Source organism: Leopardus geoffroyi, chromosome A2, assembly GCF_018350155.1.
Source record: "Leopardus geoffroyi isolate Oge1 chromosome A2, O.geoffroyi_Oge1_pat1.0, whole genome shotgun sequence".
NCBI classification, from domain to species: domain Eukaryota; kingdom Metazoa; phylum Chordata; class Mammalia; order Carnivora; family Felidae; genus Leopardus; species Leopardus geoffroyi.
This window is the reverse complement of record NC_059331.1, coordinates 163,872,781-163,899,791: the sequence shown is the minus strand read 5'-3', so window position 1 is coordinate 163,899,791 and position 27,011 is coordinate 163,872,781. Positions and strand designations below refer to the sequence as shown.

Genomic DNA, 27,011 nt, shown 5'->3' with positions numbered 1-27,011 from the left:
AGACTCCCAAGATCCCCAAGATGCAGGTTTTGAGCATGAGTTTGGGGAAACAAAACTTAAGCACCTTTAAAGGACAAAGTCTGTTGTAACTTTTATTTTCTATTTTAACTTGTGAAAATTAGTTTTAAAGGATTCTATGAACACTTCTGTCTTAAGGGTGATAGCAATTTGCTAATATTCTAGTGACCTCTGCTGGTTTTGATTTTTTACATCAGATTGCTTGAATATTCTTCTCATTTTTATAACATCCATTGTAATACTGTTTTTAAATATTTAATTTTTCCACAAAGGCAACATCCCGAAAGCAGCCTATAAGTTGTTTAAAATAATCCTAACTCTAATTTATCCGGTAGCGTTCAGTAAATTGCATTCATTTGCTTTTGGTTTTTAATCCTTCTAATTGTTGTCTGTAAATTGAAGAGTAGTTTAATTTATGTAATAATTACAAACAGCAAATGGGTTGTTACTAACTGCATATTTTCTTTCTATAAAAACAGAGCTTTATTTACAAGAAACATTTAAGCCTTTAGTGAATATATCTCCAGATGCAAGGTAAACTTGTAAAGTTTTTCTCCTTTGAAAACATTCATTCAGATTCTTGTTTTGTTTCCATGATTGCTAGATTTTTCATCTAGATAGGGGCCAGCCAGCCCTCCCTAATTTCAGATATTAAATTCAGTAGATGTAGAGGCAATAGAAATCAGCCGGTGTTTGTCCGGAGGATTGATAATGGGCTGGGAGGATGGTCACGTTAAGCAGTTTTAAAATCCCGATCACCAGCAGCACAAACCATCCGGGGAGCTCTACCTCCGACCTGTTAGATCGCCTTTGGAGGGTGGTGCCCAGGAACGTGCATTCCGGAAGCTCCCCCAGGGGTTCTAGCGTGCCCTGAGGTTGAAGGTCACTCTCCGTTAGACATGGGTCAGGAGGTCATCGGAAGAACGCGCCACCCCTCGGGAGTCCTCTAGCGCATACGTTTTGACCCAGGCCTTCTGGGACGGCTCCGGCAGACCCGGGAAGGGCCAGAGCAGCCCCGAAGGGGGTTGCAGTGAGTCCGCTACGGGGCGGGGCCGGGCCCGAGCTCCTGGTCGCTGGTGTGGTCCCTTCGCAGTCCTGTCGTTCTCAAACAGCAGCATGAAACACGGTTAGAACCTCCTCTCCTAGAGATCCGTAGCTCGCGCTTGTATCTGAGATTGACACAGACTGGGAAAAATCAAGACCTCTTGCTGAGAGACCCAACTTAAAACTTTTCCCAAACACTGCTTTGAGTCAAATCAACCTTTTATTGCTGTGATGTGAAAACACTGAAAATGCTTCTAAAGCAGGGGTGGTCCAGAGCGTTTTACATTTTTCCTTAAAGCCTCCTAACAACTTTGATGGCTTTTCCCGCAGCCTCTTCGATGCTGTATACTCGTTGATCAAAAATAAAATCCACAGATTGCCAGTTATTGACCCTATCAGTGGGAATGCACTTTATATACTTACCCACAAAAGAATCCTCAAGTTCCTCCAGCTTTTTGTAAGTAGTTTTTAGTGTTTCTAAAGACGTAGTTGCATCTACTTTAATTTACTTCAAGTAAATTGGCTCCTGTCACCCTCAGTAGAAGTGGTTAACTTTGGCATTGCGACTGTTAGGAGGTCTCCATCGTTGCTAAGCTGCACTTTGTCAACTTACTGCATTCTCCAAGTTGATTCCATGTAAGAAGCAGTCGCCTTTCAGGGCAAGTGTCAAAATACTCAACACGCTTGAAATTCTCTATTTAAGTTAGAATGTTTCATCACCTAAAACAAGAGGGCAGTAAAGCAATTTGCAAGTCAGTCTCTTTAAGACACTGCTATCTTAAGATGGGTTGAGCCAGTATTTACAGCAAATTGCCTTACGATGCTTTATCGGTATCATGGTTGCAGAAACATTCAAACAATACCGTCCCCAGGATTATCGTATTGGAAATTACAGCGGTAGAAAAACCCACAGCGAATAGAATTTTGGCACGAGAGTACCATGTTGGTCCAAATTCGGGCTGTGTTACCGGTAGGTTCTCTCAACTGCATTTGAAACGAGACATCTTCCTAATCATCCCGAACATTGGCCTCTTTGGTCAATACTAAAAGCGCCGAAGGACCCGAGTTTTTACAAGAGGGCTTTAATTTTTCCCCTTCGGATTACATGCCCTGAATTTGCAGTTAGCCGTCGTTGGTCAGCTAGGACCAGTAGGAGGCCTCATTCGTGGTCCCGAAGAGATGACACGTGAAGTCATGTTTTTACGGAACGTAGTAGACGTTAAAAATCGACCTCAGATGCGCTTCCCCGCTTCCTACTGCATCAGTTAAGGAAATAAAACAGCGCTCTAGCGCGACACAGAGAGGCCGGCATCCTGACCTCAGCTTTGCCAGACAGAAGCACCGAGGGGTCCGTAGTTGGGAGAATCAGGCCAGTCCTGCATTTTCATAGTTTACCTGGGAAACTAACACTCTTCACGATTAAATAATTGCTAAGACAGAAGGTAGGAAATTGACAAAAAAGCAGGCAGTAGAAAGACAGTGTGTAGGGGACAGTCAGGGACGGATAGTGCTGGGTAGACATCCCCCCTGTCAGGCGCAGACCCTGGGTCTGCTGTGCGCTGAACAGGCTGTCGCCCCCGTATCCCAGTTGAGTGGGACCCAGGGCGGGGCCATGTATCCAGGGCCCGCAGGTGCCAGGCTTTTAGCCCACCCACCCCCTAGAGCGTTCGCACTAAAGTGACAGTAATCGTCATAGCTGAAGACTCTTCAGCATTTGTCACGTGGCAGGTACTGTCCTGCCCGTGTCACACGACACCTCTAATCCTCGCCTCCACCCTCTCAGGTAGGTATTTTTTACGCGTCCCCACCTTCGAGGCGGTGAAACTGAGGTGGAGCGACTGCCAGCTCACTGCCGGCAGTGGCTGAGAGGCTCCCGACGGGCGGCCTCTCTCTCGGCCTCTCGGCCTCTCGGCCTCCCTGCCTCCGCGGCCCTGTCGGCGGGCGGTGCCGCGGCTCCCTGTGCGGAGGCGCCCGGCTCAGAGAGTTCAGCCTGCCCCGGGTCTCCCAGATGTTTCTGGTCGAGTCCAGCCCGTTTTCACGGCTGCACCGCTGCGGATGCGAAGGAACAGTGGGAGGCGGGCCTTGGTGTCCTCCTCTTCCGTAAAAAGTCGAGGAGGTCCCCTCTGCCAGTACAGCCTTACATTTGGGCCAATATGGTAATGAAGTCATGCTCTTAGAACATTCACCTAGAGGTTTTCAGATTAAAATACAGGATTTTAAATAAAACTTCAGACCCTGATTTTTACTGATCCGAGATCATTTTCTGAGGCAAAAGTGGCCTTTCCCTTGGAGACCGTTGACAGTTAGCCTGAGCGTACAATATGGAACAGGGGTTGTCCTGCGTCACGATGGGCTAGATGACCTAATAGGTCTTTCTTTTTTTTCTCTAAATTTCTAGGATTCTCATGATTTGAATATTGATGAACTCTTTGACTTGAACATTTTGTTTCTTCTAATTGTTCATCTTTTCCTGATAATTATAAGGTACAGCAGGAGGACGGAATCAACTATACCCTTTATACAAGGTGGATTTTTGAAACCGTAGACCTTATTTTGTCTTAGTCAAACATGACCCTAGACTCCTCTCTTCTGACTTCTCCCTCCTCCTCTAAAACAGCCCATGAAAAGAAAAGCGAACTTTTAAAGGCTCTTGCAATTCTGTTGGCCTGTTCTGTGCCCCTCGTAATCACAAGGTGGAGTCCTCAGGATGTGGGGGGGTGGGGGGGCCGGGGTGAGGACGAGCTTAGCTCAGACAGCTCTCCTGAGACCCTCTGGGTCTGGAAACACGTGGGTTCTTGGTGGATATTCCTTAATGCCGACAGCAGGACCAGGAATTTAAGATAAATATCTAAGGATACAGGATTCTTGGTGGCTATGGGTCTGAACTTCCAAAGAGACCTCTTGTTCCCTCTTCTGTCCACGTTTTCCGTGGGTGAAGAGAAGGGGAACGTTACACTGCGTGAGTGCCTTGTAGTGTTTTACTAAGTCGTTGAATAGAAGCGTAGCCCCGTAAACCGGTTTGAACGCAGACTGCAGTTCCTATGTGTAGCATTTCCGTGTTCGTTCGGACATCCGGGTAGATGGTCAGAAAACCGCTAACTGTAATCTGTGATACGTAGTGTTTTGTTTCAAGTGTGGACATGTGCACGTTGAAGAGGTCTGCTCGGGCTCTAGAGCATTTGTGTTTATCTTCTGCTTAGATGTCTGATATGCCAAAGCCTGCCTTCATGAAGCAGAACCTAGACGCCCTTGGCATCGGGACCTACCACAACATCGCCTTCATCCACCCGGACACTCCCATCATTAAAGCCTTGAACGTCTTTGTAGAAAGACGAGTGTCGGCCTTGCCTGTGGTGGATGAGTCAGGTCTGTGGGTTTGGTCAGACAGAGACCACGCTTTGTCTCCTTGGGGCAAACTGACTGCTAAGCGGTCAGCAGATCAGACTGGGTGGGTGGCCAGCAAGGGGGGTGGGGATGAGAGTTTCAGACATGGCGGATCGAGTCAGCACCGAGCAGCACTCGGGTTAGCAAGGACTTGGACCTGGCTTATTTCTACACTTGCTGTTAAGATGGGATTTCACGTCCGTTTAAAATTAGACAAGTTTGTTTAATCGCTAGTCAGCATCTGGCTAAGACTGATTTTAAATGGTATTTTTTTTTGTCTCTAAGACCTGTTTTTTTCTAACGTTTGTTTTCATTTCTAGGAAAAGTTGTAGATATTTATTCCAAGTTTGATGTCATTGTAAGTACTTTTAATTTTGTTACACCTGTCCTCTAGAATGCATTTAAAACAGATTCATGGGGCGCCTGGGTGGCTCAGTCAGTTAAGCATCCGACTTTGGCTCAGGTCACGATCTCACGATTGGTGAGTTCGAGCCCCGTGTCGGGCCCTGTGCTGACAGCTCAGAGCCTGGAGCCTGCTTCGGATTCTGTGTCTCCTTCTCTCTCTGCCCCTCAAAGATAAATGAGTGTAAAATAGGTACATTAATCTGTTTGTGATTTTCCCTCATTACTAGCTTTTGTGCATGTGAGGACCGGAGGATTCTGCAGACTGCCCAGAGTTACTGTGCTTAACATCCCCTGGGTTAGCAGTGAATAACATATTAGCATTTTATGGTTTTTCCCGTCTATGTGTAGTTTATCCATTACTACAGCATGTGTGAATATTATTGACGGTCCTATTTCTGTGGGCAAGACATTATTTATTCCATGTGCTTAGTGCACACAGTAATTCAGGGGTCACTTCGGGGGTTATAATCATCTCATTGTTTTACTGATTGGGAACATCTGTTGTAAAGAAAACAGCAAATATATTCGTTATTTAAAAATTTTTTTTAATTTTTGAGAGAGAGAGACAGGGCACGAGCGGGGGAGGGGCAGAGAAAGAGGGAGACACAGAATGGGAAGCAGGCTCCAGGCTCTGAGCTGTCAGCACAGAGCCCGACGCGGGTCTTGAACCCACAGACTGCGAGATCATGACCTGAACCAAAGTCGGACGCTCAACCGACTGAGCCACCCAGGCGCCCCTATATTAAAGTCCTGTTTCCAGGGATCTGTTTTTGATCCCTGGTGCAAATCTGCTAGATGTAATGCTATATCTTTCTACTGAATGCTTTTTCGCCCCATTCATTTTAAATGCACTTCCTTAGAGTTTTCTAGTATCTCTAAGAAAGGAAACCAAAATTCTGGTAGCCCCAAACGTGCTCTGCATTGTTTACCCTAATATTGATCCCGCCGTTAAATATTAACTTGGCAGCTAGCTGTGTCTCTTGTCTCATGCATTCTGCTTAACATAACAGGCATCAAAAAATCTGCCAATTAGAATTTGGTTGGGTAGGACCTTCTGAGGTTAAAGCCACATGGGTCTGTGGGGGGCTCGTCTGGCCTGTTCTTCCTTCACGGGCTTGACCTGGCGGGTCCCTCGGCGCCTTCCTGGCGAAAACCTTGCCCCCTGGGCAGGGGCTCGCAGGGAGGGTCTACTGTTGCAGGCACCCTAGGGTGCTTCTCACCCTTTACAAATGTTAGTCTAAGGATGGGGGGGGAGGTAGTCTTCCGTAGGACAAGCAGGCAAAATTTAACAGGGTTTGTCATAATTAAGGTATATCTCGTAAGCTCTGTGCTGACAGCTCAGAGCCGGAGCCCGCTTCGGATTCTGTGTCTCCCCCTCTCTCTGCCCCTCCCCCACTCATGCTCTGTCTCTGTCTCAAAAATAGATTAAAAAAAAAACTTTTTTTTTTTTTTTCCAACGTTTATTTATTTTTTTTGGGACAGAGAGAGACAGCATGAACGGGGGAGGGGCAGAGAGAGAGGGAGACACAGAATCGGAAACAGGCTCCAGGCTCTGAGCCATCCGCCCAGAGCCCGACGCGGGGCTCGAACTCCCGGACCGCGAGATCGTGACCTGGCTGAAGTCGGACGCTCAACCGACTGTGCCACCCAGGCGCCCCTAAAAAAAACTTTTTTAAAAGATAAACAATGTCTTTAAAAACCAGGTCACTTTAAACTTACTAATCTTGGTTATTAAATAGGCGAGCTGAAATCAAAGGCTGTAATTCACCGTCCCTTTATTACAGAACCTTGCTGCTGAGAAGACGTACAATAACCTAGATATCACAGTGACCCAGGCCCTTCAGCACCGCTCCCAGTACTTTGAGGGCGTCGTGAAGTGCAGTAAGCTGGAAATACTGGAGACCATCGTGGACAGAATAGTGCGGGCCGAGGTGAGGCAGCCGGGCCAGATCACCCCCTCCCCTCCCACCCCTGCGCACGCCCGCTGCACCGGGTCCTTGCTTGAGGTGCGCGGGGATCCTGAGTCACGGCGTCAGCCAGTGCGGTCGGGGATCACACCCTCCCCGTGTTGCTTGACACATAGTAGGTCATCTGGAAATGCTCACTGCGGTGAACTGATAAGTGCCAGTGTCATAGTGGAGTCAAACTGGTCAGAAACTTTCACGGTTTAAAAAGCACATAACTAAGAAAACAAATGTCCCAAGAGCTTTAGGTCCCATTAGGAGATTTACGAACTTAAAATCGTGTCATTGTATACTGTAACAAAGGGAATGGTCACTCCAAACATCCTTTGATCTTCATAAGTTAATGTTCTCGCTTTCCTGATCGAGATAAGAGTAGATGGTCGAATAAGTTCGTCTCCTGACCCTCTGCACTCTGGTGCCCGCGTACGTGAGGGTTTTGAGTATACTTCGGATGACGCTTCCGATAAAAGATGAGCGAGATCAGCATCTAACGTATCGAATCCAGGATCCCCACTCCCGGAATCTTTCCTTCCCTTCCTCATTAGACAGGGATGGGAATGTTAGCCGTTTATCACTCTCCAGGACTGACATACCGTGTTCTTTCTGGAACTGCCCCGAAGTAGGCAGAATCAATTCATAATGATACATCTGCTTTGGTCATTCTTATTATAAATATGAGAATACAGTCCACGAAGAAAAGCCCCTGATTAGTTCGTAAGCTACTAACAGGCGATCCTAACGTTACACGTGAAGCAGGGGGTTGTACCCTCTCAGGAGCCATCTTACAGAAACATAGCCCCGTCTTCATCCTTGCGTGTTGAAGACTTCACCTTGGCGTGGGCTCACCCCACGGGGCCTCCCCCCGCTACCACTGTTCACAGCTTTTGAAACGTATTTCACTTAGAATCTCAGTAGGAACTCTTTCCTTTTTCTCCTTGAGTTTAGTACCCATCACTCTTGTTCTCCAAAGAGTTTTAGTGGACTTGGGAATACATCTTTACTTTTTATGAAGGTCCATAGAATTAGGGGCCTTTCGAAGATCATACGCAGAAATAGGTAAGACCCCTCTTCCTAATTATCTATAAGGACAGTGCACATCCATGTGATGAAATCCTTTACAACAATGAGAAATGTCCTAGAAGGTACAGAGAAAACATTAACAATGTATTACCAAGAGAAAAAGCCACTTACCGTATCTAGCGTGAGTATGTTCGTTTACCTGCTCATGTGTATAGAAAAGAGGCCAGAAAGACCCGCGCCACAGCAGTAGCCGTGGCTGGTCCTGGGTGGCGGAGTTCTGGTTAGCGTGGGGAGCACCGTCCAGTGTTCCTCTGTCCTGAGCTCTCTTGTCTGAGCATGTATTATTCTCGGGCAAAAGAGAAAAGCAGTTGGCTCATCTTTTCGGCCCATCTGGCAAGCAATAGAAATTTCTTTGTAATAGGAAATAGGTCATTGAGGAAAAAGATGTAATTTAACACTTTTCTCAAGTTACCCATTTTGACTTTTATCCCCGTTGAAATAATTTCTTTCACCAGATGGCTCCTTGCTGGGGGACAAAGGCCAGTTTTAGCTTCATTACAGTTGTTGGGGAAAGGGTATACAGTATCCACAATGATTTAGTTATTTATAGGACGTAAATATCACACCAGAATATTCGCTAGTTTAGACTCAGCAACAAATGGCAAGAAAATATTTTTGGGAGTCATTTCTGCCTGGAAGAATGAATTCTCTGGGTAAGATCGCTGCCCTTTGACCTTCAGTCGTTCAAAAGAGAGTTACTTAATTAGCATTATTGGACGTTAACAACAAAATGTGTCCAGTATAGACTGGAAAGCACTCGCTGATCCTAGATACAAGCCATCGTTTTAATTTATAATGATAGTAAAATAATTGTGTTCTATCACAGGATTATTGAAGACCCGAAGTTTTTTTAGAAAAACTTTTCAAGTTTATTTAAGTCCTCTCTACACCCAGCATCTGGAGTAAGACCCCACAACACAAGCCGTCGTTTGCTAAAGATCTCAGTGGAAAATGAGATGTGAATATAACGTTTCACTTAATTATAGTTCACTTCTCTTCTGAACTCAGCATATTACATAGGAATTTCATAGAGAAAAGACTACAGAAAAATGAAGGACCGTGACCCATTTTGTTCTAGCTCTCATTTGGTTGGACGTCCTTCCCACGTAAATCAGTATCTGAGAGTTACAAGAAACTGAGATACAACCGTACAGAATTAAGAACTTACGTTTCAGATTATGGCTGCCTGGTACCTTCATGTTTTGGGGTTGTATCGTTCCTATATTGATATTCTGAAATTTGAAAACAGCGGGACGCAGCCGACTTTTCCCACAAGTAGTTAAGAAAGTCAGCACTGCATTGTAGCTTCAGAGCCTAAGACCCTTCAAGGTTCTGCGCGCTGTTTCCATCTCTCATTTGTGGGATGTACTCGGGGCATCGTAATCGAAAGACATTCTCCCTTACACCCGTTTTAAACCTTCATGTAAATTCTGACCCGCTTTTCTCGCGTTTGCAGGTGCATCGGCTGGTGGTAGTAAATGAAGCAGATAGCATCGTGGGTATTATCTCCCTGTCAGACATTCTGCAGGCCCTGATACTCACGCCCGCAGGTACGAGTGCTGGGTGCTGGCCTTGCCCTTCGTGTGCAAGAAGGCGGGGTGGGGGCTGCCAGGCGGGGGCGGGGGCCCCGTGCAGGTACTTCGCCACCGCGCACAGACAGAGCTCGGTGTTTCGGGGTTGTATCGTTCCTATATTGATATTCTGAAATTTGAATTCTCGTGCATTGCCCTGTAAACCATTTTCACTTTCTGTGTGGTTTTTCTTTGTTTTACTGCTCCGCATGGGTGAGAGATAAAAGTTGATAGAAATTCTGAGGAGCATCCTATCAACAACCAGCAGCGTCTGCATAAGTGAGGATTCGTTGCCATAGTCCTAACCCTTCCCATTCAAAAGCGAAGACTCCTTCAGTTTTGATTTTTAGGACAAATACCTAGAAAACATAGAGGAGGGGAAATTCTTCGCTCTACCCTTAAAACACACACACACACACACACACAAAAAACTTGTGTTTTGAGTATATAAAACAGAAGGCCTAAACACAAACTTTTTTCCATTAACAACAGCATACGGGAATTACATTACCTCCCAGACAGCGTTGGTAGCTAACCTCATTTTGTGCCAGACCAGCTCCGCGCAAGCTCTCAGGCCAGTCAGGGAGCGTGCAGGGGAGGGGAGGAGGGGGCTCTGGGAAAGAGGACTGCTGTGTCTCCTGTGGGCCATGTTTAGTAGTGAGAAGCGGGCTAAGGGGTCCTAAAAGCACCAGCCCTCTCTTTTTCCTCCCTACTCCTCCCCTTCCCACCCCCATCAAGTACAGACAGTCCAGCCTTGGGCCAGACTGACCCATGCCAAGACTGCAGACTAAGTGACGTACACTCCGAACCCCCTAGAAGTTAAACATTAAAGTGTGCGTGTACTCGAAAACAGACACACAGACCAGTGGAACAGAACAGAGACCCCAGAATTGGAGCCACAAACATATGGCCAACTAATCTTTGACAAAGCAGGAAAGAATATCCAATGGAAAAGAGGCAGTCTCTTTAACAAATGGTGCTGGGAGAACTGGACAGCAACCTGCAGAAGAATGAAACGAGACCACTTTCTGACACCAGTCACAAAAAGAAACTCAAAATGGATAAAGGACCTGAGTGTGAGACAGGGAACCATCAAAACTCTAGAGGAGAAAGCAGGAAAAAATCTCTCTGACCTCGGCCGCAGCAGTTTCTTACTTGACACATCTCCAAAGGCAAGGGAATTAAAAGCAAAAATGAACTATTGGGACATCATCCAGATAAAAAGCTTTTGCACCGCAAAGGAAATAATCAACAAAACTAAAAGGCAACCGATGGAATGGGAAAAGATATTTGCCAATGACCTGTCCGACAAAGGGCTAGTATCCAAAATCTATAAAGAACTCACCAAACTCCAACCCGAAAAACAAATAATCCAGAAAGAATTGGGCAGAAGACACGATTAGACACTTTTCTAAAGAAGACATCCAGATGGCCAACGGGCACATGAAAAGATGCTCAACGTCACTCCTCATCAGGGAAATGCAAATCAAAACCACACTGAGATAGCACCTCACGCCGGTCAGAGTGGCCAAAATGAACAAATCAGGAGACTAGAGATGCTGGCGAGGATGTGGAGAAACGGGAACCCTCTTGCACTGTTGGTGGGAATGCAAACTGGGGCAGCCGCTCTGGAAAACAGTGTGGAGGTTCCTCAAAAAATTAAAAATAGATCTACCCTATGACCCAGCAGTAGCACTGCTGGGAATTTACCCAAGGGATACAGGAGTGCTGATGCATAGGGGCACTTGTACCCCAATGTTTATAGCAGCACTCTCAACAATAGCCAAATTATGGAAAGAGCCTAAATGTCCATCAGTGGATGAATGGATAAAGAAGATGTGGTTTATATATATAATGGAAAACTACTTGGCCATGAGAACGAAATCCTGCCATTGGCAGCAATGTGGATGGAACTGGAGGGTATTGTGCTAAGTGAAATAAGTCAGAGAAAGACAGATGTCGTATGTTTTCACTCATACGTGGATCCTGAGAAACTTAACCGAAGACCATGGGGGAGGGGAAGGGGAGAGAACAGTTACAGAGGGGGAGGGATGGAGGCAAACCGTAAGAGACCCTTAAATACAGAGAACAAATGAGGGTGGATGGGGGGTGGGGGAGAGGGGAAAATGGGTGATGGGCATTGAGGAGGGCACCTGTTGGGATGAGCACGGGGTGTTGTACGGAAACCAATGTGACAACAAATTAGATTTTTAAAAAATGAGCCCAATTAAATAATGGGGAAAAAGTAAACCGTGCACGTACTCCAGTACTTACTTTACTTTGGTTCAGAAATCAAACTAGCCCAGACCAGTTTCCAGTCGGTTTCTAACCTAAAGATGCCCATCTTAAAGGAGTCCCGGCCACCGGCGAGAAATCTCACCTCCTCTGGGTGCAAGCACCGAGGCCGTGACTCCAGCAGAGAAGCAGCAACCGGGGAGGGGGTCCACGGACCGAGAAAACACACGCAAACCCCTAGCAGAAAGATAAGCAGGTGGCGCCAGCCCCGTGCTGCGGGACACTCCCCGGCTAGCGGGGCGCTCACACGGCTGTACTTGACCTACGCACGGAGGTCACCCGGAGCAGGCGGGCGAGACCCATCCGGAGCGCGTGATCCCACTCCTGTGCAGCCCGCGCACAGAGAGCTCCTTTGCGCGCACGGGGACGGGCCTCGTCCAGGGCGGGCTCGTCCTTGCGGGCACACAACTTAGCACCTTCAGAAAGAGGCGCCCCTCTCCCGGGCAGCTGGCCCGGGCCAGGGCACGTTCAGCCAGCAGCGTTAGGGCTCATTTCGGCCCCTCTCGGTCTCATGGCCAAGATTCTTTGTGCGTGGTAAGCTCCAGAGTGAACGAATCACGTTCTTTAGCCTCTGTGTGCCTAGTGTCACAGACCCAAAGAATGAGAATGGTGGCCCGGGGCGCCTGGCTCAGTAGAGCGTCCAGCTCTCGACCTCAGGGTTGTGAGTTCGAGCTCCACGTGGGGCGTAGAGATTAAAAGAATAAAAAAAAATTTTTTTAAACGAATGAAAACGTTGGGCTGGATGAGTTGACATTTCCATCCACATTTGAGATTTTTTAAATTCCAAGTCATTAATACTCCTCTGTGGGGAGGAACCCTGTTCCACGGCCGAATTTGGTATGTGCGTTACCATAGAAATAACGTTCTAAAGATAGTAGTTGAGTTAGAGTTCTCTGCAATGTAGTGTGTAGAACCTATTTAGGAAAAGCGCTCTGTGTCCCTAATAACTGGATCGCAACTGAACGTTCGGAGAGCTCTCCGGGAACACCGGCCCTGCCCGCCTCGGATCAGCAGCCCTTGAGATGCCGTCATCGTGAGAGACGGTGCCGTGCAAGCATCAGGTGAGGGCTCCGGCCTGGCCCCCGTCTCCCCCAGGAGTTGCCCGTGTGTGGCCTCATTTAGCCCCTGGTCCAGGCAGCCGTCCGGTGAACAGGCTGACCCAGGCCCTGCGTCCTTCCAGACACACTCTGATAGTGTGAAGCTGTTTGCGGGCGACGAGGGACGGCAGCCGGGACCCGCGCTGCTGGGTGGGAATCAGCGGCAAGAGGCACTTCGAGAAGGCATCCGCTGTTGGGTGAATAAAAGCTACCAGTGGTGATTCAGCAGCCAGTGGACACGGTCCTCCATCAAGGACGCGGATTGGCCGTAGTAACATTTTCTCTTCAGCAGTAGCTCCTTGTCACACGTGGACCGTCCAGGCAAACCTACGCGTGCGCGCACACACGCGACCCGTGAATAAATGATCGGTTAGCAGTAGCTATGGTTTTTTAGCCCCTTATTTTCTATGGATTGTTCATCTCTTTCAAAAGTCTTCTTGGGTCTGAAGGGACAACAGGAGAGGCTGCTGTGCTGAGAAAAACGGAAGCGCTCCCGCCAACCCGCCTGGAAAGTCACGAGCCAGATGCGTGCAGATACCCGTAAACGTGTTGGAATGCTTTTGTTCAACGTTTTGGAAGTACGCACAGGCACACCTCAGGGACCCTGTGGGCCGGGGTCCGGACCCCTGCAGTACAGCGAATGTCACAATAAAGCAAGTGGAAGGGAGGTGTTGGTTTCCCGGTGCACGCAGGGCACGTTTGCACCACACTGCGGCATGTGACGTGTGCCCCAGCATCGCGGCCAAAACGACAGTGGACACACCTCCGTGAAAAGCGACTTTATTGCTGAAACATGCTAACCGCCGTCTGAGCTTCCAGCGGGTCCTAATCCTCTTGCTGGAGGGGGTCCTGTCCCACGGTGACGGCTGCTGACCGGGCAGGGTGGTGGGCGCTGAAGGCCGGGGTGGCTGTGCAGCGTCTGAAAATAAGACAGCGGGGACGTTGGCCGCACCGGGTGGCTCTTCCCGTCACGGACGATTTCTCTGTGGCAGGCGGTGCCGTTTGATGGCATTTTACCCAGAGGAGAACTTTCCCCGAACCGGGGTCTGTCCTCTCAGCCCCCGCCGCTGCCTCGCCGACCAGGCTTCCGGAACGTTCCAAATCCCTTGTGACCGTGTCTTCGCGGCATCTCCACCGGGAGGAGATGCCACCTCAGGAAGCCGCTTTCTTTGCCCCTCCTCGTCCGTCCAGGTTTCATCCTGAGATGGTGGCGACCCCGTCCCCTCTAAAGGCTCCACTTCTGATCCCAGTTCTCTTGCTGTTTCTACCGCGTCCGCAGTGACTTCCTCCACTGAGGTCCTGAACCCTCCACGTCCTCTCCAGGAGGGTCGGAATCACCTTCTTCCAAACTCCGGATTATGTTGATAATCTGATCTCTTCCTGTAATCATGAACGTTCTTAATGGCTTCTAGAACAGTGAATCCTTCCCAGAAGGTTTTCAGTCGCCTTCAGATGCATCTGAGGAGTCCCAGGCATGGCAGCTGTCGCCTTGTGACGCGTGTTTCTTAAATACTAGACTCGAAGGCCGAGGTGGCCGCCTGAGGCACGGGCTGCAGGATGGCGGGGGTGGCGGCAGGCACGAGCGCGACCCTCATCCTGTCCGTCTCCGTCAGAGCTCTGGGATGTGACCGGGTGCACCGCCAGGGAGCTGCCCCCTCTTGAAAGGGATCTCTGGCTGAGCAGAACTCAGCAGCCAGCGTCCCCTGCTCAGTGACCGTGCTGGAGACCGACGGGCTTCGTCGTGCGTTCGCAGAGCGCAGGCGGAGCAGACCTCCCGCCGTTCGCGGGGTCCTCGGGTTTTCGGAACCGTCACCGAGCCCCGGCTCCCGGTCCAGGTCACTGCCGCGTCAGCCCCCGACGAGGGAGTCAGCCCCGGGCACGGACTTCTCCTCTCTGGCTCTGAAGGCCCAGCTGGCGTCTTCCGGGAGAAGGCTGTTGTGTCTCCACCGAAGGGGTGGGTGTCGTGCGGCCCCCGCATTCGTTCCGGCTGCTGGGCCTTCCGGCCGGCCTGCCGCTTCGCCCTGCACGTGTGTGCTGTGGAGAGGGCGCCTTTCCCGGAACCTCCTGACCCACCTCGGCCAGCTTCAGGCTGCTCCTCTGCAGCTGCCTCACCTCTCTCCGCCTTCACGGAGTCGGAGAGAGTCGGGGCCTGGCTCCGGATTAGGCTCTGGCCTCAGGGGACGCGTGGCTGGCGCGACCTTCCGTCCAGACCCCTGCAACCCTCTCCACACGAGCAGGAGGCCGCGTTGCCTTCTTAGCACCTGTGTTCCCGGAGGAGCACTTTTTTTTTTTAAGTTTACGTATTTTTATTTACTTAAGGCATGTCTACCCCCAGTGTGGGGCTCGAACTTACAACCCAGAGGCCAAGGGTCGCTCGCTTTTCCGACCGAGCCAGCCAGGTGCCTCTGGAGCAGCCTTTTATCTCAAGGATTTTTCCTCTGACTTCACAGCAGGGCTCGCTGTTTGGTGAAAGAGGCCCACTTTGGACGTGCCTTTGTCACACCGGGCTCAATCATTTCTAGCTTTTGATACAAAGCGAAAGGTGGGCGACTTTCACCTGAACACCTAGGGGCTGCGGTAGGGTTGCCACGTTGGCCTGGTTTCAAGAGTGTTGCATCTCAGGGACGAGGGAGGCCAAGGAGACGGAGGGAGAGATGGGGGGGACACACGCATTTATTGAGTCGCTGCCTGCGTGTGGCTCACGGTGCCGGCCAACGATTACAGTAGCGACCGAGATCCCTGATCGCCGTTAACAGGTATCGTCGTGAAAAAGTTTGCAGCGCGGGGAGAATTCCCAAAATGGGACGGGCACGCAGAACGATGCCGTTTGGAAAACGGTGCCGGTAGACTTGCCTGAGGCAGGGTTGTCACAGACCTTCCAATTTTTAAGAACAAAATCACCCGCAAAGCGCAGTGAGCGAGGTCCGCCCACATGACGGCAACACGCGCACCTTCACTAGGACACACGTGCGTTCTCTCTTGAAAACGTTAGCACTGGAACCCCTTTCTTTTCCAAATTAAGTCCTGCGTGTTTAACACTTAGGACCTGGAACACAGATTAGAAGTGGGCGGCTGCGTTTGTAGGGGTCTGGAACGTTCTAAGGCACGGCAGAGGACGGGTGAGGATTCCCCGGGGGGTGGGGACCACCCCTGCCGTGTGCGAGACAGGCCCGGCTGCGACGCGCTTTGATGTTTCATTTTCCGTCTACCGACAGGTGCCAAACAAAAGGAGACGGAAACCGAATGACCGCTGTGAGTGGAGAAGCCCTCGTAGGAGAACTTGAACAAAGATTCTGGGTCACGCTTTGCCTCATGAACACTGACCGTGTTAGAAGACCGTAAAATGGCTAAGAATGTATAGCAGGGTTTAGCGATGGGTATTTTTTCCAGTGACGTTGAAACTGAGCATAAGAAACAGGTTTTATGTGTTTGAAGATTCAGCCTTGCATTAAAAGACTGTTTTCAGACCTTCGTCTGAGCGATTTCAAATGCTGTATGTTATTAAAGTGCACTGTCCTGAAATTTTTTTATTATTTTTCGTTTCAAAGAATTCACTGGTCTGTAACAGGTAATATGACATAAGGCGAGCGCATGGCTTCTTCAGACCTAGTGCCTTATGTCGGAACACGTGATATGTCATCACTGCGGCCCGTGGCAGCTGGAGCCACACGGTGCTGGGGCGTGACCGTCTTTGGACCTTTACCAAATCAGTTTTGTTCTCATTAGATTTGTCAAACCGTTGTAATTTGGATATAAATCATTACTTTGTAAAACTTCAATGGCAGTTTTACGTTTAAGTGTCTGTTCTGAACTACAGTGTAAACAAAACTGCTTTACAACAGCTTTATTTATTTTTACTTTCCTGCATTTTTTTTTTTTTTTTTTTTTTTTTACACATCCTGGTGGGTAAGCCTCCCCATGCCCGTTAATAAACCATCGGTGGTTATTTTTAAAAGGCAAATTTCTCATTTAAGTTTGGATCTGGAAAGCATAGGACTTCTAAAATAGCCACTGTTAGAGTGGAAAAGCCGAAGTTTCTGAAAGCACGGGTGAAAACGTGCTCTGCTAGACTGGGAACAGGCGGCGGTTATGAGCAGACAGAGTGCCGGGAAGAGGTCTATTTTTTTCTTGTGTACTGAAACGTAAAATCACAATGTTTGTACGGCTGCTGTGCGATCGTCCGTGTAAATTCTATTGTGGCACATGCAATATGTCATGTGGTTGAAGAGAAACCATGTTTCCTAATGTAAGTGCTCTGAAAATGTCCACACTGTATATATATATGAGTATAGTTTGATTTTTTTGTTGTTGTTTTGGGGTTTTTTTGGCAGATTGAAAGATTAAAGTAAATCTTATTATCGACCATTTTGTTCAGGACGTTCTTTTAAATACCACGTGTTTCGGCACATATTCATTACAAATCTGCATGAAGTTTCCCATGTAGAGATTTCTTCCCAAATGAAGGATAACATGAATTCTCGGATCCCTTTTTCCCTCATCCGAAAAAAACAAACCTGGGGAGCCTGGCTGGATCGATCGGAGGAGCGTGTGACTCTTCATCTGGGGGTTGTGAGTTCGAGTCCCGTGTTGGGTGTACAGATTACTTAAGAATAAATTCTTGGGGACCACCTGGGTGACTCAGTTGAGCGTCCAACATCAGCTCCGGTCATGATCTCGCAGTTAGTGAGTTCGAACCCTACATCGGGCTCTCTGCTGTCAGCACAGAGCCCACTTCGGATCTTCTGTCCCCCCGCCTCTCTCCCCAACTCATGCTCTGTCTCAAAAATAAATAAAAAACATTAAAAACATAATGGGGGTGCCTGGGTGGCTCAGTCAGTTGGGCGTCCCACTTCGGGTCAGGTCATGATCCCACAGTCCACGTGTTCGAGTCCCGCATCGGGCTCTGTGCTGACAGCTCAGAGCCCGGAGAGTCTGCCTTCAGATTCTGTGTCTCCCTCTCTGGCCCTCCTCCACTCACCCACTCTCTCAAAAATAAATATTTTTAAAAATGTCTTTAAATAATAAATAATAAAATCTTGGGGTGCCTGGGTGGCTCAGTCGGTTAAGCGTCCGACTTCGGATCAGGTCGTGATCTCGCGGTTCGTGGGTTCAAGCCCCGCATCAGGCTCTGCACTGACAGCTCAGAGCCTGGAGTCTGTTGCAGATTCTGTGTCCCCCTCTCTCTCTGCCCCTTCCCCGCGCGCGCATGCACACACACGCTCGAAAAAAAATTTTTTTAAGAAATTAAAAAAAATACTTTTGAAAAAACCTTAATGACTCACACACTTTCTCTCCATTATTAAATAGAACACATTCAATTAAAAGTCGACCCGCAGATTTTCTTACGCTGTCACTTTTCATTTCCTAGTTAGGCCAGCTGTGAGAGAGCACGTGTACACGTTTCCCCATAGAAACAACCGTGGTTGTGACTTAGGTTAATGGTCATATTTGGGAGAAAGCAAAAACAGTCCCAAAGCTGCTAGAACCCCAGTTTGGAACCTCAAAACATCTGCTTTCAGTCCGCCCCGGGTTTGTGAAGCACCCATGAGTCTGCTCAGACTCCCATGTACCACATAGAGCATATTGTGTATGTTCCGCTTCAGAAAACCGCGCGGGGCCATTTACAAAGAAACGTGCTACCATTGTCTCTTCCCACGAGGCACAGTCTGGCGGGCCTCGGGCAGGGCAGGGTAGGGTAGGGTAGGGCGGGGCAGGGCTGTGTCACCATGCCGGGCAGCAGGGTTTGGAGCGCACCTGCACCTGTTAGGCGCCAGCGGGAGTGGGGCGGCCCCTTTTCAGACGCAGGGCTGTTGCCCAAGAGCATCTTGTTTCCAGCAAGTGATAAAGACCGGGTTCTAGGAAGTGTCCTCTCTGTGCCCTTCTAAAAATAAGGAGAAGTGGCACTTCCAGAATCCTAACGAAGAAAGGATTCTAAGGGAAAAGCCTAGCTGCCCCGAGAAAAACCACCTGGGAACCATCTAGATGCGCCCCAGGTGTTTGCAGCGGCTCGAGACTCCCAGGGCCCCCTCGCGTGGCAGGCTCACTGCGCCATCAGTGCCCACGGACGCCCTGGCCCTCGCACCAACGAGGAGCTCACAGCCCCCAAAGGCTTGCACACGACTGATGAGTGATCAACGTGAAAGCAAGAGCGTAAAAAAACACACCACACCGGTTCCGGAAGCAGAGGGCGTCCGTTCCGTTTCACATTCTAATCTCCAAGGAAAACTGGACGGACTTTCTGAACTGATGACATTTCTTACGTTTTCCTAGAGAAACATTTGCGTGAGCAGACCATCCTCTTTAAACCACTGGTTCTCGGCGGGAGAGATTGTGGACCCCAGGGGACACTTGGCAAAGCGGAGACACTTTTGCTCGTCACCACTGGCGGTGGGGATGTGCCGCTGGCACCTGGTGGGCAGAGACCACAGACCCCGCGAGCGAGCCCCGACGACACACAATGTGCAGCCCAAGATGTAAGTGAGGAGGTTAGAAACTCTGCCCCGAACAATTACAACCTTCTGGGTATTTTTGATTACCTTCGTTACTTCCTAACTGAATCCATCTGTCTTTGGGGGGGCAGGGGGGAACACCTGAGCAGGCAGCCTTTCTGGGACAGGGGACAATCCAAACAGTCCACAGGTAGATTTCAGGGCGCTTACTTCCAAGGCACTTCTGCCAAAAAGAGAATTTTGCTTTGCAAACAGTAGCACTCTCGGGAGAAAATTCCAACCCACAGGGAAATACTTGGAAGTTTCTCTGTTACTTTCTTTTCATAAAGAAACCAAGAACAGGTTCCAAAATTGTTTTTTCACGTAAAATTCCCTGTGCAACCGGCAGGGTTGTAAGTCTACATAAAGAGCATGCTTGCAACAGTCACAGGAAACCCCTAAAGTCCCCTCGCCTTGTGGATATAGCCCCATCTTAGTTCTAGAACTTACCACACTGCACAACATTTACCTTTAGATGCCAGCCTAAGCCAGGGCATAGTAAAATTAATCACGTGGCTCCCTGCGTGGCTCTCAAAGATACTGAGGATCCTCCCCGCAGGGAGGTGGGGAAAAAGCCAGATACCCAGTTCCCTCCAGACCCCTGCTGGACCTCCACCTCCAAGGAACTTGCTGGTCAGAATCTGAAGACTCGACAAAACACTACTCTGACTTCAGCTGTGCGTTGCCCTCTCTGGAAAGCCTGCGTCACAATCACCTGCTCTCACTGGGGACCAGAGCCTGAGGGGCGCCTGCTTCTGGGAGGCTGGGGACGCAGGATGAGTCTCCCACCTGCCTCCACTGGCCAAAGTCAGGAGCATCTCGCCCACTCCCGCCGCTCCGGCCCACGGATCACCACCGCAACGAATCGAATTGGAGAACGCAGGTAAACAACTGCCAGGTGTCACTGGAGCTCATTTGCCACAGGCCATTTGCCTCACCCATTCCAGCCACCGGCCCTCCCAGCCCCAGGGAGAGAGGCTGCTGACCCTCGTCCGCGAGAACTCTCCCTCCCAGCTGAGCACAGGAGCCTGAGAGCAGGCCCTCCCTTCTCATCTCTTCCAAACTGTGCTGCTCGGCCTGAGAGAACCACACAATGGCCCAAAGCCACGCCCGGGGCTGCTCTCGGCCACGGCCTCAACTGCAAAGACCAAGGGGGAACCTCAAACTGCTGCCCGGGCGGGCCAAGATCTGGGGAGGGTGGGGTCCCCCCGCCTCGTGGCCCGTGCAGCCTGAGGTCCCCCTTGCTTTGGCAACCCTTTGGATATGCCCCCTGGCCCGCTAGACGCCCCGAGCTGTGGGGTCACCTCCCTTCCAGCCGCAAGGCCTCCCCACTGCCTGGCGCAGAGGACGCGGAGAGGGTCACACTCAGGAAACCCTAACCTCTACCTACGGCCCCAGCCCCCCAATTCCTGTCCAGCCAACACCTCCATCCACCCCTCCCCGCTGCTGGGGACTCACCATCTTCAACCACGACGCGGAGACGCTGGCCACCTCTGAATCTCCCGTGAGCTTTATAATCCTCCTCCTCTCCACCCCGCCCCTTGAAAAGACAGCATAAAGAGGCCGCATTTCTGGCGGCCTCCGAACGCATTCGGATTCAGAGGCCCAAAAAGCTGACCCTCCTGACATCACAGCCGTTAAGCTGCATTTTTAAACCAAAAATCTCATCATCTCATTTCACTGCTCAGAAACGATCACAGGCCCCCCCCCCACCCCGCAAAGCCCTCCCCTCCCACTGAGCCTCCCACCGACTTGCTCCCCATCCTTCTAGAAGCTCCACGCCTTCCACACCTGCCCACGGGCCTGAGCTGGTCCCCACCCCCTTTCCTCACCTGCAGATACTCAACTGCTCTCTCAAGGGCCAAGCCAAAGCCTCCACCTGGAGGCTCCCAGGACTACCCCCCCACACACCCCCACCCCCCCACTCCACTCCCCCCACCCCCCACCCCCGCCAGCCGGCCAATGGATGCCTCCCTCCCCTGACAGCACAGGCTGTAATTCCGTAGGCCTGTTCTGCCCTGCCTCCTTCCTGGATAGTGGAGGGCGGCGCTTGAGGCCACCTGGCATCCCGGGTCAGAAGATCCGCTCCTCAGGGACGCCTGGGTGGCTCAGTCGGTTAAGCATCCAAACTTCGACTCGGGTCACGATCTCAGGTTGGGGAGTTCGAGCCCCACGTCAGGCTCTGTGCTGACAGCTCAGAGCCCAGAGCCCGCCTTGAGTTCTGTTTCTCTCCCTCTCTCTGTGTGCTGCTTATGCTCTCTTTCAAAAATCAATAAACATTTGGGGCACCTGGGTGGCTCCGTCGGTTAAGCGTCCGGCTTCAGCTCAGGTCGTGATCTCATGGTTCGTGGGTTTGAGCCCTGCATCAGGCTCTGTGCTGATGGCTCAGAGCCTGGAGCCTGCTTCACATTCTGTGTCTCCCTCTCTCTCTCTCTCTCTGCTCCTCCCCCACTCGCACTCTGTCTCTGTCTCTCTCAAATAAAACCTTAAAATTTTTTTAAATAAACATTTTAAAAATTTTGTTAAAGAAGACATGCTTCTCGGTACTGCTGTGCGCACCAGGAAACTGTTATAAAACCCCTCACCTTTCTTGGCTTGGCTCTTCCCTTGTGCAGTTACTGAGACGGAGAAATACGCGCATACCGTTACGCGTAAGCGTGCTCCCCGAACGCTAAAAGTCTCGCAAATGTTAGTAGCAGGTGTTGTCCTCACGGGTGCAGCGGTCACCTGAGTCCCTCAAGGGAGCGATATCCTACTCATCTCCATACTCCCACACTGGCACATCTCTGGACCTGAGAGGTGCTTCGGGAATGTTCGTCCGACGTTTGATGAGCGGTTGGTAAAGGCCAGTACATCCAGGAGGATCTTGGGGCTGGTGACACACCCCAACCGTGTGACGCTGTTCCCCTGCGTGGCCAGGCTACTTGATGAAGGTGGGGAGACACCACAGGATACGGGGCATCATCTACGAATCCAGAGACGGCCCTCTTCTCTGCCTGCAGCTTTCACAGGTAGGTTCCTACCCAGGGAGGATGCTGGAGGCAGGCCCCTGAGGAGCGAGAGCCCTGCTCCCTTTCTAACACAAAGGACACTTCCTTCTCAGAGGAGGGATGTGGATACCCACAGACCCCCAGGGAGCCCGCGGCCACCGGAGAGGGCCGGCAGTCAGAGCACAAGCGACAAGCTCCGTGGGGAGGAGAATGGAGAACAAGACACCAACACCTGCCCAGAGAGAAAAATGAGGCCGGCTTCAGGCGCGGGGAGTGGAAAAGACCAGAGACGCGGGCACCAAGCCAGCCCCTCACACCTGCATAGATGGAACAGAGTGTTTGATAAAACTCACTCCTGAGCCTCTTAAAATCCAGAGGCAGTCCTTCCAGGGTATTTTGAGAATTCCCAGCTACCATCTTTCTTTGCCCCTTGTCCTCTTTTTGACAGCTGAAACAATTTCCGGAAACGTCGCCCCCGCCAAAACAGTGCTTTGTGAAGGACGGCCCCTGGGCTAATTCCTAATCACAAGTGTCAGGTGGAAGGAGGGGACAGGCGGGTGGCCCCCAAGGCCCACACTTTTGCAGTCCCTGTTACTTTTCAGAACCGCATCAAAGAGAACAGCTGCTTAGTCCCCAGTGAAGCCTTAGGCTTCAATATCAATTTATTTAGCAACTATTACACTGTGCACACAGCACCACCGCAGGCCGGGCACCGGTCGAGGGGACCGGGCCACACCACGAATCTCTGCCCTCAGGGGCTTACATTCTATCTAGTGTGCTGCGAGAACATTTTAGAAGAACGTCACCACGGCACCTTGAGGTTGTTCTCTCGCTTTTTTTTTTTTTTTTGCTTATTTTGAGAGAGACACAGACAGCGTGAGTGGGGGAGGGGCAGAGAGAGAGGGAGAGAGAGAGAATCCCAAGCAGGCTCCATGCTATCGGCACAGAGCCCGACTCGGGGCTCGAACTCACGAACCGTGAGATCGTGACCTGAGCGGAAACCAAGAGTCGGATGCTTAATTGAGCCACCCGGGAGCCCCTCAAAGCCCATGCTCTTAATCCCAGTTCTAAACAGCTAGCGCCAGCTGAATCGTGTCCCCCCCCACAAAGATCTGCTGAAGTCTCCCCCCGACCCCGGTCCCTGTGAATGTGATCTTATTTGAAAACAGGGTCTTTGCAGACATGGTCAAGTTAGGTGAGGTCACACTGGAGGAGGGAGGCCCTAAACCAGTGACTGTGTCCCTTGGAGAACAGGCCACACAGAGAGAAGGCCACGTGACAGCAGACGCAGACTGATTAATGTGACGAAGCTAGGTACTGGGAAGGTGCTAGAACATTAAACGTGGTTTTAGAAACTTCACCAACACATTTTTATACAAGTACGCCATTTGCTTTCCTTTTAAAAGCAATTTTATCGTAACCCAGACATATTAGAACTGAAATACACGGAAGGAAAGGTAGAGCTGAGCGTAAAGAAAAGCGGACAGGAGGTTTTTCAAATGGCGACCGACAGAGGTCCATTTTCAGGGGCCTTGAAATGCATTGGTTGGAAATAGGGCAGGCTACTACGATTACCCCATTGAAAGGAGAAGTCTTCAAAAGTAACCATATTATAGATTTCAGACATCTTTTTTTTTTTTTTTTCAACGTTTATTTATTTTTGGGACAGAGAGAGACAGAGCATGAACGGGGGAGGGGCAGAGAGAGAGGGAGACACAGAATCGGAAACAGGCTCCAGGCTCCGAGCCATCAGCCCAGAGCCCGACGCGGGGCTCGAACTCACGGACCGCGAGATCGTGACCTGGCTGAAGTCGGACGCCCAACCGACTGCGCCACCCAGGTGCCCCATAGATTTCAGACATCTTGACACAGCACTTAGTGATGAATAATTGAGATCTGTTCCTTATACCTTATGCACCCGATGGCTCTCTTTCTTGTGCCATAAATTAGTTGACCCAACTGCTCTTTGTTTTTGAAACAGGCTTTTTCAAGAACTGTAAACAGTGTTTCAAAGAGCACAGTGTGTACTTTTTTCTATTATTTGCAAATCGCCTGGAGGAAGAATGTTCCCCGCTCTGTTGGTGAAACTAAAGCGACAGCGTGAGCCAGCGGGGAAACGATGGGACCAGCCTCGCCTGCAGCTCTGAGCCCTCCTGCCGACCCAATGCCACTTTCACGGGAGGGTCACAGAGTCACTGAACACTGACCTGGGGCGGGGGGCGGGGGGGGGGCAGCCCTTCTCCTCCAGCCACCATCACTTCCGCTTAGCCTCCTGCTCGGGTCCCTGTGAGCCCCCAACCCGGCCGTCCCTCACCGTCTACCCCTCGATGTCCTGCCTCCTTGTCCAGCCTGACTCGACTGTCCATTGCAGACACTGCCAACTCCTGCCCCTGTCCTCCTGCAAAAGCCCCAGCTCTGGCCGGACCTTTGCCCCCCTGCACTACCCCACAAGGCCCCCTCTGCCCTCAGCTCCTTCCCTCCCCACCCCCACCCCCACACACACAGCTCTGGCCAGAACCACCCCCCCCCCCCCCCCCCCAGTGCATGGCTCCCAGCTGACTCCCACCTTGCCCCCTACACTACCCCACCCGGGCCCCACCTGGCCCCCCCCACACACACAGGGCCCTGGCCGACCCCAACCTGCTCCCTCAAGGCCTTAGCTGGCCCCCAGCTGTCACTTCTCCACGTGCTTAGTTTTCCATCATCTACCATTAATTCATCCCCAAACTCTCCGCAACAAACACCGATCTCCTTGCCCTGAGTTCAAAAGCATGAGTTAACCCACCCATCTTCCTTTTCTTAGGGACCTCACTCCTGGGCCCCTGCCCTCCTCCTGCCTCCAGCGGGACTAATGACTTCTAGACCTGCTGCCCAGCCAGATGTTTGTCAACGTTATTCTTTCCAAGATGAACATGTTACTTTGTTAATAATATTTAACTCTGTTTTCTGTATCTTTTTTTTTTTTTAAGTTTTATTTATGTAAGTAATCTCTAACATCCCATGTGGGGCTCGAACTCACGACCTCAAGATAAAGAGTCACATATTCTTCCCACTGAGCCAGCCTGGCACCCCTGTTTTCTAGATCTTTAACTTCAGCTCTTTATTTTTCCTTCCTTCTATGATTATTCTAACTTCTTAAATAAGTCACTAAGCTCATTAATGTTTAGCCTTTTGTTTTTGTGCTAATGTAAGCATTTAAGGCTAACTTTTTCCCTCTTATGGCATCCCATGTGCTTTGATTCGTAGCTTTTTTTTTTTTTTTTTTTTAATGTAGACCTCACACCCAGTGCGGAGCCCAACTTGGGGCGTGAACTCATGACCCTGAGACTAAGCCCTGAGCTGAGGTCAAGAGTCGGACGCTTAACTGACTGAGCCACCCAGGCGCCCAGACTTGTAGCATTTTTATTATCAGTTTAAATATTTTCTCATTGTCTTTATTTCTTTTTGACCCATGAACTCTACAAAAGTATATTTCCTATTTTCCAAATGTATGGGGCTCTCTTTCTATGTTTTGTTAATTGCCTTCTAACTTAATTGCATTGTGGTTGGAGAATGTGGTCGATATGAGAAATTCCTGGAAATGTGACGAGGCTTGCTTTATGACGTTCTCCATGGTCAATTTTCATAAATGGATTATCCGTGTCTGAGAATGTGTATTTCTTTTCATCTGTTGAGAGCAACGTGCTATATAGGTGGTCGTGAAACAACTTTGTTCATTCTGCCATTCAAATCTTTTCTGTCTTTACTGATTTTTAAAAACTACCTCCCGATTACTAAAAGGTATTAAAATATCTTACATGATTTCAATTTCTCCTTGTAATTCTGTCAAGTTTTGCTTAACATATTTTGCATAAACAGAATGTTACTGGTCACATAAAGGTTTCGAATTGTAGTATGTTCCTGGTGAATGAAACCTTTCATAATTATTTAGAGCCCCTCTAACCATAGTAATGGTTTTGCTTTAAAACCTATTTTGTTGGGGCGCCTGGGTGGCGCAGTCGGTTAAGCGTCCGACTTCAGCCAGGTCACGATCTCGCGGTCCGTGAGTTCGAGCCCCGCGTCGGGCTCTGGGCTGATGGCTCGGAGCCTGGAGCCTGTTTCCGATTCTGTGTCTCCCTCTCTTTCTGCCCCTCCCCCGTTCATGCTCTGTCTCTCTCTGTCCCAAAAATAAATAAACATTGAAAAAAAAAAATTAAAACCTATTTTGTTTTACATCAGCGCAGCTTCACAAGTCTTCTTTTGGTCAGTATTTGGTATAGCCTATTCTATTAGCCATTCCAAATAACCTTCATTTTCAATTTTTCTGTATGATTATGTTTTAGATGTGTCTCTTGTAATCATCATATGGTTAGATTTTTTTTAAAATCCATTCTGTCAACTTTTGTCTTTAGATTAAAACATTTTGGTCCATTGGCTATAATCATTGATCTACTTGTATTTTGTGTTTCTTTTGTGTTTTCTACTTGCATGGCCTTATTTTATGGTTTTTTTTTTCCTCTTTTTGATTATTTTTTCTCTTATTCTACTCCATTTCTTATTCCATTTGCCCTTTCTACTCTTTGGAGTTTTTGCATATTTCAGCACTATCTCAGAGAGAAATGTTTTTTAAAAATTTAACTATTGGGGCACCCAGGGGGCTCAATCGGTTGGGCGACCGACTTCAGCTCAGGTCACG

The 27,011-nt window shown here is 49.7% G+C and overlaps 1 protein-coding gene across 10 annotated transcripts in view; it reads left to right on the top strand.

Moving 5' to 3' along the window:
• Positions 1–17,220, top strand: part of PRKAG2 (protein kinase AMP-activated non-catalytic subunit gamma 2) — a 263,354-nt gene extending 246,134 nt beyond the window's left edge. For all 10 annotated transcript variants that reach the window (XM_045496234.1, XM_045496231.1, XM_045496230.1 and 7 more), the window contains 7 exons: positions 498–552; positions 1,393–1,519; positions 4,263–4,428; positions 4,767–4,804; positions 6,636–6,782; positions 9,352–9,445; positions 16,074–17,220. In XM_045496234.1, coding sequence (XP_045352190.1) covers positions 498–552; positions 1,393–1,519; positions 4,263–4,428; positions 4,767–4,804; positions 6,636–6,782; positions 9,352–9,445; positions 16,074–16,105 — 659 coding nt within the window. In that variant the 3' untranslated portion in view covers positions 16,106–17,220. The remainder of the gene's footprint in view (positions 1–497; positions 553–1,392; positions 1,520–4,262; positions 4,429–4,766; positions 4,805–6,635; positions 6,783–9,351; positions 9,446–16,073) is intronic.
• Positions 17,221–27,011: the final 9,791 nt, after the last annotated feature.